Source organism: Pezoporus occidentalis, unplaced genomic scaffold (genome assembly GCF_034315485.1).
Source record: "Pezoporus occidentalis ecotype Australia unplaced genomic scaffold, CSIRO_AGI_Poc_V1 ctg6, whole genome shotgun sequence".
Classification (NCBI taxonomy): domain Eukaryota; kingdom Metazoa; phylum Chordata; class Aves; order Psittaciformes; family Psittacidae; genus Pezoporus; species Pezoporus occidentalis.
This window is the reverse complement of record NW_026915943.1, coordinates 2,482,404-2,502,629: the sequence shown is the minus strand read 5'-3', so window position 1 is coordinate 2,502,629 and position 20,226 is coordinate 2,482,404. Positions and strand designations below refer to the sequence as shown.

The window sequence follows — 20,226 nt, the reverse complement described above, 5'->3', positions numbered from 1 at the left end:
CTTTATTTGTGGTGTAGATGCCTCCATCAGGGGTGAAGGGAAAATGCTGCTTTCTGTAGTGGTGTTTATTTAAACTTCAGTTGTACAAAATCAGCCTGTGCAGAAACTCCAGTGAACATCCTCTTTCAGTTGAAAGCTTGCAGAGCAAGATGCAAGTCAAATGCCAACCCCAGCAATTAGCACGCAGCCTTTCATGAGCAGGCTCAATCTCTACTGATCAGGTTCTTTTGCTCCTACATGCTCTCTACAACTGTAATAATGTCAAGTTAAAGATGTACCCAGAGGCAGCAGCTGCCCAGTCCATGGGGTTTGTGAAGCAGCTCGCTCCCTCATCTTGGTTTGCTTCCCGTGCAGCATGAGAGGAAACACAGCTGACTGTCTTTGGGAAGCTCTCACTGGCTTGAGGATGTCCAGGAGCCCAAGTGCTCAGAGCCCACAGTGTAAAAGGTATTGCTTGGAGTGTGGCTTCCCCACAGCAAAAATAAACCTTTGAAAGGCATGTTGCTGTTGATAGGAAGGTTTCTTACTAAGGAAGTGGAGAGTCAAGAAAGCTTTTTGTATCCTGTGTAATACAGCATGATGTGGCTGCAGAACAAGAGAGAATGTGTTTAAATAGAGTCCCCAGAAGGCTGCTGGAGAAATAGCTTCATAATAGGAAATGCATTGGTTGCTTCTGCATAACATAATATCCCAGATGTGATCTCTGCAGCAGGGGCCTCTTTTAGCTGAAGCATTTTGAGTTGTGTGGAAGGAGTCCAGGCTGGAAGGCTCTATCAGCAATAAGCTTTGGGCTTGCCACTAGAGGGGGACTGCAGGCCATACACCGTGCATGCATCCTTGGGCCTTCCCCAGCCACATCTCAGTACTAACACCAGTAGCAGGACCCTCTCTGGTTTGCTGAGCTTTGGGATGTCACAGCACCCATAAAGGTCAGACCTTGCAGCCAAAACCGGACCTGGGCAAGGGGAGCCCGGTTGGTGCGATGTCTGGGTGCTTCTCCAGTGATGTAGTTCTGCAGAACAGCAGTTTTTATTCCTGCACAGCTACAAAAAGCTTTTTGAGCATGAATGGTGTTAAGTGAAAGCTGAATAGGGTTTGTGCAACCTCCCTGAGTCGTGGAGACATGTGAATAACCCCTCTCCATCCCTGCATGAAGGAGCGTAACAGCAGCATACCCAGCAGTGCCATTAAACTGGTCAAAGATGAAACAGAAACATGAGTGCTCCTGTCTCCTGGGAGAAACCTGAGGGCTTTATAAACAGACTCACCTGTGTGCTGGGCCTGACCTGCCTGTTTCTTGTTGCTTGCAGGGCTTTTACCCGTGTCTTCACCTTTGGCCCGACGTTCCGAGCGGAGAACTCACAGAGTCGCCGGCATCTGGCAGAGTTCTATATGGTGGAAGCTGAGCTGTCCTTCACTGAGAGCCTTCAAGACATCATGCAGGTGAGCACTCCAAGTGTCTGTGCAGGACCAGTGCCAGAGCTGCTTCTTCCTCCCTGAGCTGTGTTTCCTGCCCTCAGTTGAGGTCGTAGCTCCTTTCGCCTTATGTAGAGGTTGCAAAGAGACTTCCCAGGGGATCAGGGTTTGCTCAGCAGAAGTGAAGCCACAGAGGGAATTTGGAAGGGGATAGGTGCAGACACAGACCTCATCTGAATGGGAGGCTGCATGGTGGCTGTGTTGCCAGGAAATGTGTAAATGTGCTAATGAAAGTGGCACTCTCCCCTTCCAACTCTGCAGCATCTCTCCAGTGAGTGAGCAGTATCTATGCAGTGTGTCCCTGGGTGTGCTTGGAAGGAGCTCCTTGAAACCTGCATTGAAATCTGAAGCAGAAACAGCAGTTCCTGGCATACACTCTTCACTGTGGCTTTAGCAGAGGACTGAAAGAAATCCTTAGTCAGCCAGCTTTTGGTTTTTCAGGATTGACCTCTTGGTTGCAGTTTAACCTCACGATGGATGCTAAAGCATTGTACTAGTCTCAGCACAAGCCAGCTTGTTCCCAATAGGACTTGTAAGTAAACGTCCACATGCTCTCATATATCAGATAAGCTCTATGGGGAGCTACTGGAGAAACAGCCTTAAAAAGAAAAAGACCTGAGGCACTGTAAAAAGTAACATCCATGTGTTGGTTTCTTCAGCCTGGATCACATACAGGCTGCTGAGTCAGTATGGCCTGAGCAGAGCTGACATCCTCCATCCCTTGTGTGTGCTGCTTCTGCATCTTGGGTGTCCAGATGGCAATGGGCTGTGTGCGCTGACCTGCTGGGAATCTCTGCTCCGTCATTCATAGCATCCCATTCTTTGTTTTCTTTCACCTTTTCTCCAGGACAGCTTTGTGTATTTTTAGAGCATGGCATAAGTCTGCGTTTATGCTTCCTGAGCTCCCTCTTTCTCTAGGTAATAAGGAACTGATTGAAATCTTTACTGCCTTTATCTGGTATAATAAGCAGGATCTTCCCTTTGAGCCCTTGAGCACATCATTAAGATGTAGAATCTTAGAGTCACAGACTTGTTGGTGTTGGAAGAGACCTTAAAGCTCATCCAGTTCCAACCCCTGCCATGGGCAGGCACATCTTCCACTAGAGCAGCTTGCTCCAAGCCCCTGTGTCCAACCTGGCCTTGAACACTGCCAGGGATGGGGCAGCCACAGCTTCTCTGGGCACCCTGTGCCAGCGCCTCAGCACCCTCACAGGGAAGAGCTTCTGCCTCAGAGCTCATCTCAGTCTCCCCTCTTTCAGTACTGTGTTTCTGTGTATCTGTACTTTTGTGCTGAGAACCCTCATTTCTTGGCTTTTTAAAGTACAGATAGCCAGTTCAGACAATTCACAGATTTGAGAACTGTTCTGGACTGTGTAGGGCTTTTATTGTAGGGAAAGGAGGAACTTCCCTCCTTGGCTTGCCTTTTGTTGTTGCTAAAGATCTTGTGAAGTCTCTGCTTGTGCTCTTCTCTTTCTCTTCTTCCCTCTGTCCCAAAGTCTTACCCTATAGCAGAAAGCCTCCCAGGAGCCATAATTGTGTATTCCTCATAACGAGCCTGCATTGCAACACGCTTACTTCTGTACTGTTCTCATTTGCAGAAGTGGAGTTCCCATTTCACTTATTTTTAAACCATTGGGCAATCTCTCCTTCAAAACAAAACAAACCTGACAGCTGCTCTAAAGCCTTAAACTGAAGTTTCTCTTTCCCCTCATCACTGACCTAAATTCACTGTTTTCTCATGGATCTGCCCCTTGGGCACTTGGTTTGCCGTCATCTATATATTCTTTGTTCAGTGTAGAGCACCCTCAGGGGCTCTTGGCCAGGGTGAGCATCTGAACTTTGTCCTGCCATAAGAGCTGGATTGTTTAAAACTTGAGTTTTAAAACTGGTATTCAACATTTGCACTGAATACCTCTTAACTGCAACAAGTCAGTGTGCTGGGAATGCTCATTGTGAGGTGTGTGCTTATACACCATGAAAGAAGTGCCTTGCTGCAAAGAGGTACGTGTTTACCATTCACCGGCTTGAGAGCTTTCTCTCAGCCAAAGCTCCAAAAGACCCGTTTCCTTACAAAATAAAAGGAAAAGGAAGAGTTAATAACAAAGTTACATGTATTTGGGAGCAAAGGGCCTGGAATCTTGGATCAACGGTCTTTTTTCCCCACCGTAATAGCCTGGAATAGTGCTCAGTTATTCCTAAATTAGTAGCACAATTCCTGTGAAGTCTCATGTGTCTTGATCATGCAATCTAAATGTGTGTTTTGTGCCAAAATGTGTTTTAGAGCTACAAAGGAGCTTAAACTCTCATGGTGCTGGTTTCACAATACTTTCTGTGGAAAGTCCCATGTGCTCAGTGTAGTACTCAAGCCTGCATGGCTGGGTGACAGTGTTACTACTTTAGTGCACAGGGTTTATGTGAGTGTATCTCAGAAGAGGCCTCTGTGGTCTCTTCCAGAATAGTCGAGTCAGGTTCCTCTAAGGCACTTAATGCCATCCAGAGGGACGTCGACGCAATTGTGAGGTGGGCTGATGCCAATCTCATGAAGTTTAACCATGACAAGTGCAAGGTCCTGCACCTCGGTTGGAGCATTCCCAGGTACAGCTACAGGTTGGGCAGAGAAGAGATTCAGAGCAGCCCAAGGAGAAGGACTTGGGGGTGTTGGTTGATGAGAAAATGAACATGAGCCGGCTTCAGTGTGCGCTCGCAGCCCAGAAAGCAACCGTATCCTGGGCTGCATCAAAAGGAGCGTGACCAGCAGGTTGAAGGAGGTGATCCAGCCCCTCTACTCTGCTCTCCTGAGACCTCACCTGGAATATTGTGTGCAGTTCTGGTGTCCTCAACATAAAAAGGACATGGAACTGTTGGAACAAGTCCAGAGAAGGGCCACGAGGATGATCAGGGGACTGGAGCACCTCCTGTATGGAGACAGGCTGAGGAAGTTGGAGCTGCTCAGCCTGGAGAAGAGAAGCTGCGTGGAGACCTCAGAGCAGCCTTCCAGTATCTGAAGGGGCCTATAGGGATGCTGGGGAGGGACTCTTCATTAGGGACTGTAGTGATAGGACAAGGAGTAACGGGTTCAAACTTAAACAGGGGAAGTTTAGATTAGATATAAGGAGGAAATTCTTTCCTGTTAGGGTGGTGAGGCACTGGAATGGGTTGCCCAGGGAGGTTGTGAATGCTCCATCCCTGGTGGTGTTAAAAGCCAGGTTGGACGAAGCCTTGGGTGCCATGGTTTAGTGTGAGGTGTCCCTGCCCATGGCAGGGGAGTTGGAACTGGGTGATCTTAAGGTCCTTTCCAACCCAAACTATTCTATGATTCTCTTTCAAACTGGATGAGAAGGAGAAGGGAGTTTCACAAAGATCAAGTTAAGACAGTATCATAGAATCATAGAATGGTTTGGATTGGAAGGGACCTTAAAGCTCATCCAGCTCCAACCCCTGCCATGGGCAGGGACCCCTTCCACTAGAGCAGCTTGCTCCAAGCCCCTGTGTCCAACCTGGCCTTGAACACTGCCAGGGATGGGGCAGCCACAGCTTCTCTGGGCACCCTGTGCCAGCGCCTCAGCACCCTCACAGGGAAGAGCTTCTACCTAAGAGCTCATCTCAGTCTCCCCTCGGGCAGGTTAAAGCCATTCCCCTTGGGCTGGCCCTACAGGCCCTTGTAAAATGGACTCTTGTCATGAAAAGGAGAGTCTTGTCTGTCAGACCACTCCTTCACAGGCCATTGAAGCTGAACAATAAATGCTGATGGAGGTTAGGGAACAGAGAGTCTCAGCTGTGGCTGCTGGATGCCACTTCATAGAAGGAACCTGTAGCCCTGCAGATACCCAGATGTCCCTATAGAGCCCTGTGCAAGGCACTCGCAGCATATCCTTTCCACGTGCTTACCACTGTTTGTTCCCTGGAGTCTCCAGTCAGATTTGCCCAGCTGCCTTTGCCTTGGCACTGAAGACAGAAAATACTCGGAGCACAAACTGCTTTGGGAATCAACCCACACCCGTGTTTCAGATCTGAGGTGGCCTGAAACAGACACCCAGGTTCGGCACTACTGCCGACTTCATTTCATGCCTCGAATCCCTTCTGTAAATGGAGGTAATAATGCTCCATGTCACTGGGCTGTAATGACAGCAGACTAATTTTGATGAAGTGCATAACCAGTGGAAGACAATACTTCTGCCTTCAGGACAGAGCTCAAATACTGTGTGTTAAATTGTGTTCTTCATCTTAAAGAGATGTGTTGTCCATCTCTTAAAGAGACAGTGCTGCTAGGATGTGACCTTGTCAAGGAAGACTAACGCTATCCGTACACTCCCACAGGAAAACTTCCTTCTGGCATGTCCTAATTTTACAGCCTAAATAATGTGGATTTTAACATGGGTTTGTATGTGTGTTTGAATTCAATAATGACTGCATGTATGGCCTCTTTGAGACCCCATTAGTGTCATGAGTGAAGTGGGATCCTTTAAATCCAATGCCACTGCCAAGACAGCAGAATGAAGAACAGAAGATGACAATCTATAAATACAGCTACAAGACACAGCACTGAAGAGAGGAGGAGAGGGAGGCAGCAGGCATCTCAGAGGACAGATGAGTGTGGAGACCTTGGACTTTCAGTTCAAGACTGGAGGAGCAATGGCTCCAGTGAATCCAGAGATTTCCATACAAACTGGACCCATTCTACAAAGATGCTGCGAGGGTTGGAGCAGCTCTGCTCTGGAGCCAGGCTGAGAGAGCTGGGCTGGGTCAGCCTGGAGAAGAGAAGGCTCCTGAAGGGGAGACCTGAGAGCAGCTCCAGTGCCTAAAGGGGCTGCAGGAAAGCTGGAGAGGGGCTTGGGACAAGGGCCTGTAGGGACAGGCCAAGGGGAATGGCTTTAACCTGCCCGAGGGGAGACTGAGCTGAGCTCTTAGGCAGAAGCTCTTCCCTGTGAGGGTGCTGAGGCGCTGGCACAGGGTGCCCAGAGAAGCTCTGGCTGCCCCATCCCTGGCAGTATTCAAGGCCAGGTTGGACACAGGGGCTTGGAGCAAGCTGCTCTAGTGGAAGGTGTCCCTGCCCGTGGCAGGGGTTGGAACTGGTTGAGCTTTAAGGTCCCTTCCAACCCAAACCATTCTGTGATTCTATAACAACAGCATCTCTCCTGAGTGGGTCCTGAGGTGTTATATAGCTGAGAGAGGAGACTTCATGACCAAGATGAGATGCAAATCTCCCCTCTGTGTATTTGCGTGTATATGTGCACACACATACGGTGTGTGTGAGCAAGCATGAAGGCAAGAAATAGTGGTCCACTTGGTGAATGTTTCATATGTAAATACCCTGTGATCTACACTGCATCCACATGCATGGCCCAGGTAAATGCAACAACACAAATTCTACTGGCTGCTCTTGAGAGTTTCCTGAAAGTGTCTTGTGCAATAAAGATGGTGATTTGAGCCCTTCTTGTAGTGCACAGCACCTTCAATTGCAGCTGCTGATGTTTAGTGCTGGTTTTTGGACGACTTCCTCTGTTTCAGCTCTGGTTATAATTATATTTGGGAAGAGGATAAGTTGCAATATCAGAAGATCCAAGTTAACATTAAACAATACAGCTGGGAGCTGCTCCTCATCAAAACTGAATGGTTAACCATTAAGTTCCACAGCAACATCAGGGAAAGCCAGGATTGATACTGCTGAACTGCTTTGAAAGGTGAAGAGAGATAGGCTGGGAGGGAGAAGGGGGAACATCTCTGTCCTCCTTCCCTGCCCTCCTACCAGCACAACTTATACATTCCCATTATGAAGCACCCATGTTAATGGGCTTCTGGGCATCAGTAGTCCCAGCTCTGGGATGAGCTACTTGCTGTGATTCTAATGGCTTTTTCCCTAAGTCATTTACCAAGCATAGAATCTCAGACTGGTTTGGCTTTAAGCGACCTTAAAGCTCATCCAGTTCCAACCCCTGCCATGGGCAGGGACCCCTTCCACTAGAGCAGCTTGCTCCAAGCCCCTGTGTCCAACCTGGCCTTGAACACTGCCAGGGATGGGGCAGCCACAGCTTCTCTGGGCACCTTGTGCCAGCGCCTCAGCACTTTCACAGGAAGAGCTTCTGCCTTACATCCAACCTAAATCTCCCCTGTTTAAGTTTGAACCCATTACCCCCTGTCCTGTCACTATAGTCCCATGTTTCTTTCAGGATATATTCAAACCAATTACTTTGCCTTTATCTCCAGCTCATGTCTTCCCTCAAACCAGCGGGGCAGTGCTTATGTTTCCCCACTCATTTTCATATATAGCCTGTTCTCCAGTCCTTCATTATGCTCAAAGCCAGAACTTCTCAGTTCAACAGCTTTCGCCCCCCTCCCTTTCTTTTCCCCCTCCCCTGTTCATGCCTAATGCACATTTGGCATGAATAAGAGCTAAGAGCAGCGAGGAGACCAACGCATGACCCACACGTCTGTCTCTTTTGCCAGGATAAAAACCTCCATTTCAAACCTGGAAATGTTCCTCAGATTGTTTTTCCCATCCCACCCACCTCTTTTTTCCACAGGAGGAAGCTGCTCATGTGGAATGCTGTGGGAACCTAACTGTTACTTTATCGCACAGCGAGGAAAAGAAGTGCTAATTAAACAACATGCTCTTCTGAAACCAGATGATACTTTCATTTGCTAGAAAGAGGAAGCTTCATGTAAAATCCCTTTGTCTCTGCCTGGTGAAACCAGATGAAATGCCAAGAAGTTTTCTAATTTCATTTGCATAAGCCTTTTCCTTGCTACTTTGAAGAAAGTTCAAAGCTGCCTGGTTGGTTATTTGCTACTCAGCAGCAGGAATGCTGGCTTTTCATTTCCTCTGTGTTTTGAGTACCAGGAGGGGGAAAACTCTTCATCTGCATATGGTAATGCTGTTCCTTTATTCGGATCTTGAGGGCCCACGTTGATCCAGGAGTCTAGATGCTGAGTTTGGCTCCAGAGGAGTCAGAATGGGTTTACCAGCTCTTCTGGGCTGATGGGATGCAGAGGTTGTTCAGGTGATGAAGGATGTTCTTCTAAGCGTGAGAGTTTGAATAATGTGCCTGAAATCTCATCTTGGCTATGTCAATAGCCCAGCTTCTTCTTTTCTGTGCCTTTTGTTCCTCTTACCCTCTAAGATCTGGTGCTCAGGTCTGCTGACTGAACATCAGGTTTGTCTTGTCACAGTTAGTCTCCCCTGGGCTTTGCTGTGTCTACGGACTGCTACTCACTTAGATATCATCAGTGGATACTTCACTTCTCTCCACTCTACAACTAAAGATGCTCACAATAAAAGCCAGGAATGTACCAAGACTTTCAGAGGTGGGAAGAACCCGGTCCTATCCCAGGTGGAGATGTGCAGCCCGGTTGCATGGCTCTGTTTCTTAAGGCGATAAGAATAGGGATGGTGATTTTGAAGAAGAGTTGGGATCATCAGTACTACACAGGTACCAGCTGACTCTTCGTGCAGGTGTAGGGCTGTGAGGAGCCATGGGAACTCTTAACCTGCGCAACAGCAAGTGTCGTGGATGGTCAGCTTTGCTTATCCAAAAGAGAAGATCACTCTCAGAGTTGATCAAAATGCCACAGCATCCCACATGGGGGCTTTTCTTGGTCAGAACCAAAATGGCATTTTGATTTTTCCATGGGTGAAGCCCGTTTTACTGGACAAGTGTATGCAAATTGGATGATAATGGCATTTAGTTAAGTCACATGGGTTTAGGGAAATGAAACCACATCTATTTTAGCTTCTCAAACCTCCCTGCATTGCTGTCCTCTGCTTTAGCTCTCTCCTCATCACATGTTCTCTTTGCTTTGCTCTTACTGAGCAGTGTCTCTAGCTGGGATCTGTTTGATGGGTTGGCTCTACACAGTGCACGTTTCACAGAATCACAGACTGGTTTTGGCTGGAAGGAGCCTTAATGTCATGTAGTTCCAACCCCCCTGCATGGGCAGGGGTGCCTCACACTAGACCATGTCACCCAAGGCTCTGCCCAACCTGGCCTAGAACACCACCAGGGATGGAGCATTTACCACTTCTTTGGCACCCTGTGCCAGCCCCTCAGCACCCTCCCAGTAAAGAACTTCTTCCTTATCTCCAACCTGAACTTCCCCTGTTTCAGTTTGAACCCATCACCCCTTGTCCCATCACTACAGTCCCTAATGAAGAGTCCCTCCCCAGCATCCTTGTAGCCCCCTTCAGACACTGGAAGCTGCTCTGAGGTCTCCACGCAGCTTCTCTTCTCCAGGCTCAACAGCCCCAACTTTCTCAGCCTGTCTCCATACAGGAGGTGCTCCAGCCCCTGATCATCCTCGTGGCCTGCTCTGGTCTTGCTCCAACAGCTCCATGTCCTTTTTATGTTAAGGACACCGGAGCTGCACACAGTGCTCCAAGTATGCCTTTCCTTCAGTTCTGCCTCTTCTAACAACAAAGCACAAACCCAGAACTGCTCATTACAGAACAGGCACCTCACTAATAATTAATCTGAGACCGGTCACCACAAATGGTTGCGAAGTGGGTGTTTGTGGCTGCCCAGGGCTGCTGCTTGAACACTTTAGCTGTGCCTTTTTCACTGGAGGTATCATACTGAAGGTACTGAGGCCATCAGCAGGCACTGAAGCCCTAAACAGACAGCAGAAATACAGGTTCCAGTCCTCTTCAGCTACTGAGCAATCCTGTTGTGCAGTCTGACCATGCAGAAGGACAGAAGCTCCTTCCCTACCCTTTGGCTGATGTGCACTGTGTTTTATTTATAGCCTGGGTCATTTAAGCGGTGTTAATTTTTCATGCCCTCCTGTTTTCTCTATTAGGTTATGGAAGATCTTTTCAAGACTGTAACAAGCACTGTGCTCTCCAAATGCCCTCATGATGTTGAGCTGTTTCATAAACACATAGCTCCTGGCCAGAAGGTAATAAATGTGACAGGAAAGAGCTGCAATTTATGCGTTTGGGGGGCTTTTTACTATAGGGGGCTTAATTTTGTTGTTATTATTTTTATTCCTGTGTTGTCCCATGTTAACAAACTATGAGGAGCTACAGGTCAGTCTTGAGGCTGAGTGAGTGTTCAGGACAACAGAGGGAGGACACAGAACTTTCTATAGCTGGTAGCTCATGTGGCAGAACTGTCGCTGTCACATCATCCAACCTCTGAATCATCAGCTGCTGTAATGTGGTACCCTTTAAGCACTGAATAGCTGGGATTTTGGCCCGTATTTAGATGTCAATGCAGACTTGCACATTAAAACTTAGAAGGAGGTGCTTTTCTGAGTTTCCTCTGGTTCCTTGAACCCTTAAGAGTAGCTTTACATTTTCATTTTCTCTTGTTTTGACCAAGGGCAGGTTGGAACAAATGCTGAAGAAGAGATTTGTAATGTAAGTACTTGTGTTTCAAAGTGATCTGGAAGAGGGCTTTTGGGGGAAGAGTTCCTATTTTGTGCATGTCCTTTTCCTTTCCCAGCTCAATGACTTCTGGGTTATTGTGATGTCTCCAAAAGAGCATGAATTGCTGTTCCCTTTGTACTGTACTGCATGAGACTGGCATCTGAATCTGCTGGCCTTTGGCTTTGGCTTCCCTGGGGAAGATCCTTGTTCTATATGGATATCTTCCTTCCAGCATGTACCTGCACAGTGCTTTCCTCACTGCCCTGCTTGGGTTTGGCTTTGGTGCTCTGCCTTTCTTCAAGCTACCACTCCAGTGGCTCCCTTTTTATGAAGCTATTGTTTGCTGTTGTAACATCCCAGTTAGTTTTCTATTTCCAGTTGCTTGTGCAGCTCCTTTTCCCAGTTCCCTGTGTGCTAAAGAACTGAAGGGTTTTGATTTCTCTCCTTGGCCCCCAAGAATACGTCTCCTTCCCTACACTTTCTTGCCTGTCTCTTCAAATAGTGATGCTCTCCATGGCCCAGAGCACTGTAGGGCTGCTCAGCCCAGCACTGGTTTTCCTGTTAAGCTACAGCCACCCTTGGGCAATACAATGATGATAGATCCTCCCTGTGCCTCGTGCCTGCATTAAGCACTGTGGGAGACCTCAGTGAAGTCAGTCTCTCCCCATCTCAGTCCTTCTCTCTTTGAACCTAAGCTGTATTCCCAAGAGGACAGAGTTGCACTCAGCTTCTCCCATGGTCCAAGGGAAAAAAGAGTGACTCAGCCCATCTCTTTCTCCCTCTCTGTTTCCCTCTTCATCATCTGCTGGCAGGGGCATTCCTGGCTTATACACATCAGTTACATGCATTGAACCTCTGCCAGTGCTATACCTCACCTGGACCATGGCCTCACATAACCCAAACACATGGAGGAATAGATTTCTTCTTCAGGTATTTCCACCAGAAGCCTTCCCTGTATTAGTGAAACCTCGTAGCCGGGTGTAAGGAGCTTGTGCCCCTTAGGGAATTTGGTTTATAATGCGATTTAGCCAGTGATACAGAGAGATCAAATCATAGGGATCAGGTTATTCTTTCTTCACTCTGCCCACAACATTTGCTTGGTACATGGAAAACGTGTCAGCAAAAGTGTCTTCCACTGAGTCTTGATTTCCAGTTGTCAAACCTGCAGCATCTTCCACTGCACTTTCTCTGTTTGCTCTGCCATGATGCTGTTATTCTGTTCTGGTGGGAGCTGGTGGAGAATCCACTCTCAGATGAGTCAGAGGAGAAGAGAAACATTGCTGCAAATCATGGAATCATAGAATAGTTTGGGTTGGAAGGGACCTTTAAAGCCCATCCAGTTCCAATCCCCTGCAATGAGCAGGGACATCTTCAACTAGATCAGGTTGCTCACATCCAGCTTGGCTTTAAGCGTCTCCAAGGGTGGCACATCCACCACCCCTCTGGGCAACCTGTGCCAGTGTTTTACCACCCTCATTGTAAAGCACTTTTTCCTCCCTTCCAGCCTGAGATAAATGTCAAGATCTTCGCAAAGTAAAGTGAAAATGTTTGAGCTCCAAGCCCTTTGCACTCTGGGCTGTTATTTTTGCCTAACACCATCCTGAACAGGAGAGCGGTGTTGTTGGAGCCATACCAATGAGGAAATGTTTTCCACCAGTTTCTAAGAAGCAATTCTCTGCAGAGCTCACTTCTGACTCAAATGCAACATCGCAATAAAGCAAAAGTATCTGGAGAGCTTGGCACTTCCTGCCCTGCATGTAGCACAGGAAAACAGCCTTCTTTGCCATATAAAATGGGGTTTGGTTTCTATCCAGGGAAGCGTTGCTGGGAAGTCTGACATCACAGCACAAGTTGGCATGGTGGGGGGGGGAGGAAATGCCTCCTTCATTTTCCAGCGCGGCTCTTAGCCAGAAAACTTTGTTATTCCTCTCATAGTTATCTTAAAGACTTTTTTTTTCCTCCTCTGCAGCATTTCCTACAGCAAAGCAGTGGAAATTCTGAAGCAGGCTTCTCAAGCGTTCACTTTCAAGCCAGAGGTAGGTGGTTCCCTGGTGGTTTGTCCCTGTGCCTGCTCACAACCAGCCTGAACTTCATAGCTCTGCTTTTATTCTAATACCACAAGTGTTAACTTCATACAGTAACATACCTCCCTCCAAGGGGTGTTTGAACACTTGCAACCCAGGTATCACTTTTGCCCTTTAGGGTTGCAATGGGAACAATGTAAGGAGTGAGATCTGTAGCAGGAGAACATGGAGCATGCAGGGAAGGAAGTGATGAGTTTGCTGTTCAAGGACCAAGACTTTAGCAGAGGTGCTTCATGTTCTTGCATGTGAGTAGTGCTGAGTGTGTTGTGGATTCAGCAGCAATCATCTAAGGAGAGATGCTGCAATAGTCATCAAGTAAAGGAATAATATTAGGAGAGCACCACAAGTTTGACAAGGACTAATAAACCAAAACCATGTAAAAATTGCATGTAATCAAGATGTAAGTAAAGGGAATCCATTGACTTTCCAACACATGGATGTTGACTGGGAAAAAAAATCATATGCTACTGTTCTTAATACTCTTAGGTTATGGTATTATGCCTCATCCCTGTCAGTGTTCAAGGCCAGGTTGGACAGGACTTGGAGCAAGCTGCTCTAGTGGAAGGTGTCCCTGCCTGTGGCAGGGGGTTGGAACTGGAGGAGCTTTAAGGTCCCTTCCAACACCAACAAGTCTGTGACTCTGTGGTTTTCTAAAACTTGTGTTTTACCCAATTTCATACACATAGAGCAGTAGGGAGAGCATGCATCTCATGTATACTGATTTATCTTCATCTCAGTCTGATGCTTTGAGGAAGATAACGCTCTGGGCTGAAGCCACCTTCGTAGTCCGTGGGTAACTGTCTCGTCTCTGTGTACAAGTGGGTGTAGAACCTCAAATCATAGAATCATCGAATCATTAGGGTTGGAAAGAACCTTAAGATCATCTAGTTCCAACCCCCCAGCCATGGGCAGGGACACCTTATGCTAAATCATATCACCCAAGGCTCTGTCCAACCTGGCCTTGAACACTGCCAGGGATGGAGCATTCACAACGTCCCTGGGCAACCCATTCCAGTGCCTCACCACCCTAACAGGAAAGAATTTCCTTCTTATATCCAATCTAAACTTCCCCTGTTTAAGTTTGAACCCGTTACCCCTTGTCCTATCACTACAGTCCCTAATGAAGAGTCCCTCCCCAGCATCCCTATAGGCCCCTTCAGATACTGGAAGGCTGCTATGAGGTCTCCATGCAGCTTCTCTTTTCCAGGCTGAACAGCTCCAACTTCCTCAGCCTGTCTCCATACAGGAGCTGCTCCAGTCCCCTGATTATCCTCGTGGCCTCCTCTGGACTTGTTCCAACAGTTCCATGTCCTTTTTATGTTGAGGACACCAGAACTGCACACAGTGCTGCAGGTGAGGTCTCACGAGAGGAGAGCAGAGCAGAGGGGCAGTATCACCTCCTTCGACCTGCTGGTCACACTCCCTTTGATGCAGCCCAGGATACGGTTGCTTTCTGGGCTGCAAGCACACACTGAAGCCGGCTCATGTTCATTTTCTCATCAACCAACACCCCCAAGTCCTTCTCCTTGGGCTGCTCTGAATCTCTTCTCTGCCCAACCTGCAGCTGTGCCTGGGATTGCTCCGAGCCAGGTGTAGGACCTTGTACTTGGCAGGGTTAAATTTCATGAGGTTGGCATCAGCCCACCTCACAAGTGTGTCAAGGTCCCTCTGGATGGCATTCCTTCCCTCCAGCGTATCAACCGAACCACACAGCTCGGTGTCATCGGCAAACTTGCTGAGGGCACGCTCAATCCCACTGTCCATGTCAGCAATGAAGATGTTGAACAAGACCGGTCCCAACACCGATCCCTGAGGGACACCACTCATTACTGGCCTCCAGCTGGACATTGAGCCATTGACCACAACTCTGTGTGTAGCCATCCAGCCAGTTCTTTATCCACCGAGTGGTCCATCCATCAAATTGATGTCGCTAAATCCTCTGTCTGTACTGCCTTGGTCTGAGACAGCAAACATAGTTCAGATAAGGAGTCTGCAGAATGTCTGTTCCCCTCTTCCCTCTCCACTCCCCTGGTATTCTGTGCACATCCTATAATGGTCTCTAGTCAAAAGCCACAGAATTTATAACATCACTGGAAGTAAGGAGATGTGAAGGGCATTGCAAATGTCCATGGTTTCTGATAGCAGAGAATTGGTTAATGGGATGCTGGGTTTTCTTAAGTGAGAATTAATGTAGCATGTAACAGGACCCAGCGGGGAAGAGAGCGGTCAGCCTAGCAAAGCTGCTTCCTATACACCAACGGTAATACTAAAATAAGGCTGTGTTGCTGGCTTGAGCAAGCTGACTTTGGATAGGTGCCTATTCCCCTTGAGGTGTGTGGAGTGTGTTTTTGGGGTTTATTTTCTGTTTGGTTGGGGTTTGATATTAAATGCTTGGGCTTGATGCAGGGATGATCTGTCCCTGTTCTGTGAAAGTCAGACCATGATCTTTTCATTGCTTTACTCTGCCTTAAAACTCATGAAATGCTGCTTAACAGATGGCCTGTGTGAGAAGTTGCTGTGCTTTGTTTCATGTTATTCAGAGCTGCACGTCTCTCCTACACAGGGATTTTGCTGGGTCTCTTGCCACAGGCAAGATGCACCAGAGCAGGATCCCAAGTCCCTTTTGCTGTCTTTACAGTGGGGCTGTGACCTCCAGACGGAGCATGAAAAGTACCTGGTGAAGCACTGTGGTGAGGTTCCAGTGTTTGTGATTAACTACCCATATGACCTCAAACCTTTCTACATGCGGGACAATGAAGATGGACCTCAGCACACAGTGAGTCTGTGGGTCACACTTCCAATGCTTCTTTGGCTAGGCATGTGTCTTAGCCTATAGATAGGTAGATACATGCATGCATGCAAGTTGAATATAAGATATGACCATCAGGTGATCCTCTCCAATCTTTTTCCTGTTGTAGACTAAATCCTTAAAGCAGGAACAACAGGATGGGGAAGATTCAGGAGCTGGATAGTGTTCAGTTTTTGTTTAAGTCCTTTAAGAGAAGTTTGCCGTAGTTTATTTTCCTGGTAAACTTTTGCACTACTGGGTGAAATGCTGACAATTGCATGGCTGTGAGTAGTCCATGATTCTCTTGTCGTCCAAATGTGGCATCCATGTAATCCTCAAACAGCAGATGGGCACAAGAAGTAAGCTCTTTTTTCACAAGTCTCATGCTTTGAAGGTGTGATTCCCAGTTGAACTGAGACAACTGGAAGCATTGCTTCTGCTGAAAGGAGCAACTACCCCACATTGTACCACTGTGGTACTTCAGTGCTTTAATTCTAGCAGCAGTTCAACTATGGGATACGCAAAGTATCTCTAGAATACAGAGGAAACTGCCAGCCCAAACCTAACAGCAGAAGTGGTAACCCTGGGACCATTTATCCATTGGTATCATTACCATTAGTGCTGGCTGAAGAAATGGGGGCAGCTGTGGATAAACACAAGTTGCAGCATCAGAGCAGCTTAAACTCTAAGGGAGTCAGGGTTTCAGGAAAGCTGCCAGTGTGTCTTTGCTTCCTTCTGAGTTGTTACTGGGTTCTTTATACCCTGCACAGGCTTGCCTACACACATAGGTTGTCTCCAGAGCGACCTGGTGAGATTCAGTTCATACTGCCTGCTGTAGATGTCCTCAATCTGGAGCATCACTGCACTCATTTAGGTTTTCTGCAGACTTACTGATGGTTATCACTGTAAAGTTCCCTCCCAGCCTTCCCCTGTCAACAAGAGACTTTTCAAGCACATGCAAGTACTTTACCTAATTACAAACAACCATCAGTGTCAGCTGTACTTCTGCCATAGACGTATGGCTGTATGGTGTGGCTTGAAGCAGTTTTCTTTCTTTCAAGGTTGCAGCAGTTGATCTCCTGGTGCCAGGAGTAGGGGAGTTGTGTGGAGGCAGCTTGAGAGAGGAGCGACTGCCCTTCCTGGAGTCACGCTTACAGAGGTATGGAAAACCCACAGATGCCAGGAGATGGCCTGACCAAGAGTGTTTCAGCAGCCCTCAGTGGCTGGTAGGACAGGGGCAGAAGGGCAAGTGATGGTATTTAAAGGCAGCCTGGTTTTGTCTTTGAGATAGCTGTTTAACTGAGTAGGTGATCACAAACTGATGAAGTTCTTGTGCTTCTGCTGTAGGTATGCAAACTGCCTCTCTGCTTTAGCTCATCAGAGAACAAGTCTGTTTTATGCTAAGGCAGCAGAATGCCTCAGATGTGCTGGGACTGTCTGGATCAGGGTCTGATGCGAGGCATTTCATCTTTTCGCCTTTCCTTCGCAGCTTTTGAGGCTGAGATTGGGTTGCAAAGGTGGAAGCTGTCACGTAGGCAGAGCTTGGATATATTTGTCATCACATTGTGTAACCGAGGACCTGCAGTCTTGGTCAGAAGCTTCTCTCACTGTGATGCAGCTGGCCCCAGTGCCATCATTTCAGAGAATATGGTTCTTTACTAATAGCTTTGTGGGAAGCCTGGGACTTGTACTGTGTCATACAGGCTCCTTCCCTGTTGCTTTATTCTGGGTGATGTGACTTTAAGTAATTTTGGGCTAAATTCAGTGTCAGAATATCAAAACTGATGTTTAGGTAACAACAATTGACATAATAGATGGAATAATTCTCCATAGACAATTAGTCCCATAGACAATTAATCATGTCATTTTGGGTGACATGGTTTAGTGTGAGGTGTCCCTGCCCATGGCACAGGGGTTGGAACTGGAGGATCTTAAGGTCCTTTCCAACCCTTACTGTTCTGTGATTCCTTGATTGTTCAAAAGAACTATTCATAGGATCACAGAATGATTTGTGTTGGAAGGATCCTTAAAGCTCATCCAGTTCCAACCCCCTGCCATGGGCAGGGACACCTTCCACCAGAGCAGCTTGCTCCAAGCCCCTGTGTCCAACCTGGCCTTGAACGCTTCCATTTGGACCAGTCATACATTTGTGCAAAGCAGTTCTGGGAGGAGGATTAATCCCAGAGTCACACCATTTACACACTGGGAATGAATTTATAGAATCATAGAATCACAGAAGGTTTGGGTTGGAAAGGACCTTAAGATCATCCAGTTCCAACCCCCCTGCCATGGGCAGGGACACCTCACACTAGACCATGGCACCCAGGGCTCTGTCCAGCCTGGCCTTGAACACTGCCAGGGATGGAGCATTCACAACCTCCTTGGGCAACCCATTCCAGTGCCTCAGCACCCTCACAGTAAAGAACTTCTTCTTATATCCAATCTAAACTTCCCCTGTTTCAGTTTGAACCCATTACCCCTTGTCCTATCACTGCAGTCCCTAATGAAGAGTCCCTCCCCAGCATCCCTGTAGGCCCCCTAAATTTGTTGCTTAACTCAGCCACGTGCTCACAAAGAGAGATCTAGTCAATGGAGAAGAGCAAAATCCATTTCAGCATAACGAATCCAAAAGGCGCAGGGCCATTAAAGTCACCAGACCATTGGCTCTCAGTCTGTAGTATAGGATATTATTCCCTGTGTTTCCTGCTGTTCTCCTTGCAAACTCTGCCAAAGCAGGTATGCTTCAGCTGAAGCAAAGTATGGTGTTGCCTGCTGCACATTTGTACTTGCAGTGTTTGCCAGTGAGATCTGGAATTTACAGCCCTCGAGGTGTGGGGCTGGAGGAAGGGTCTATGTGGAAGTTGAAGCCAGACTTCCTTGTTTGTCAGGGAAGCCATAGGAAGTGTTTCAAGCTGCACGTGGAATCACAGAATGGTTTGAGTTGGAAAGGACCTTAAGACCATTCAGTTCCAATCCTCCTGCCATGGGCAGGGACACCTCACACTCGGCATGTCTTGAGTGACCTTTAAGTACAGCTGTGCATTGAGGATGACCTGGAAAAGTAACACCTCTTTTCACATGTTTTTCCCAGTTTTGAGTACTCAGGAGCTGATCTGCTGAGCCCAAGTAATTTGTTGAAGCTTTTAAATTCTGCTTCTTGCAGACCCAGCATAACTCAGAGAAATAAAGAACAGGAGGATTCTTGTCTCCTTAGTACACGCTTCATACAGTAGCTCTCCGAGTTGTAGTCAGAGACAGCTGCAGTGCACTGGAGATGAGAGAATTGGTCTCTGCTCTCAGGGTTTTCTGTTCATGTTCAGAGAAATAGGAAAAAGCCCAGCTTTGCTCTGGTTCTGCCAAGGCAGGAAAAGGAGAGAGGGTTCACTGGTGGCACCTGGAGAAAAGCCTATTTTATTTAGTAGCTTTACAGCAGTTACCCACATTAATAAAGCTGCAGACGTTCAGCGAGTTCGTGCACTATGGGAGGGGAGCCACGTAGCCACACGTGGAGAGGCTTTGAGTCACTCACAAATGAGGTTTTATTGGCTGCATGTCTTTGTATATTTAATATTCAGGCCTGAACTCTCCAAACATTCAGAAGCAGAGTTTAGTGATATGGTTGAAGTTAAGAGCATGCGCAAGTCTTTGCATGAAGCTGGGATCGACCCTGTATGTTGACAAAACAAACTTCATGTTTTAAGAAGCATGGTGGGAACCTGTTCAAGACTGTCTGCTAATTACCAGAACTGCCAGCCACTGAGCATGTCTTCCCTTCATCTCCTGCCTTTCCTTTTTGGACTGAGTTTAATCATCAGAGCCTCCCTTTCCTTGTAGCATTCTCTTCCAGGCAAGTGCTGCTTGTGTGGATCTCTGCTGTTCCTTAACTTACAAGGGCTTTTCTTTTTGTTCCACAGATTAGGACTCGCAGATACCTACCAATGGTAAGACACCGTCTTGGTCTTCAAGCTCTATTTCTTATTTTGAGACTCTTTAAACAACTGTGTTGATCCTGTTCTTGAGGGGACATTTCTTGGCCCGGTTGCCATCGCTGCTAGTCCGAGTGGAACAGCCGGTTCCTTTAAACATCATTTAATCTAATGCTGTTTAGTTTGTCTTCCTGATTTGTCCACTCACAGCACAGGTCATTCCTTTCAGTATTGCATGAAGTGGATTAATTTGCAACCCATAATGATTTTTGATATTAAATCATTAGGCTGTGTTCAGAGTTGAATAGATTCTGACCGCCGTTGCATGAGATAAACAGGTTAGAGAACCACAAGCACTCTGTGACCTTTAGCAGCTCTGTGAATAACTCCCTTTGCAATTGGCAGGGCAGTTGGGTGGAAAACTCTTCCCTAGCAAAGCAGTTGAAGCAATTAAAACTGTCCAGCAAAGGAGACAGCTCAACCTTTGAATTAACAAGTTAGCCTATTAAAATGACAGAAGGATCCTAATGTTCCTCTTGACAAGTGTTTATTGGGATGTACTTTGTAATAGCTACTGTGGAGAAGTTTGGA

General features: G+C 47.2%; 1 protein-coding gene across 6 annotated transcripts in view; it reads left to right on the top strand.

Moving 5' to 3' along the window:
- NARS2 (asparaginyl-tRNA synthetase 2, mitochondrial) overlaps window positions 1-20,226 on the top strand; it is a 221,125-nt gene that overhangs the window by 193,448 nt on the left and 7,451 nt on the right. For 5 of the 6 annotated variants that reach the window (XM_062639193.1, XM_062639188.1, XM_062639190.1 and 2 more), the window contains 7 exons: window positions 1,311-1,443; window positions 10,267-10,365; window positions 10,791-10,828; window positions 12,807-12,873; window positions 15,560-15,697; window positions 16,771-16,868; window positions 19,624-19,650. In XM_062639193.1, the coding sequence (XP_062495177.1) occupies window positions 1,311-1,443; window positions 10,267-10,365; window positions 10,791-10,828; window positions 12,807-12,873; window positions 15,560-15,697; window positions 16,771-16,868; window positions 19,624-19,650 (600 nt within the window). The remainder of the gene's footprint in view (window positions 1-1,310; window positions 1,444-10,266; window positions 10,366-10,790; window positions 10,829-12,806; window positions 12,874-15,559; window positions 15,698-16,770; window positions 16,869-19,623; window positions 19,651-20,226) is intronic. The other variant, XM_062639189.1, reaches the window with a different exon arrangement.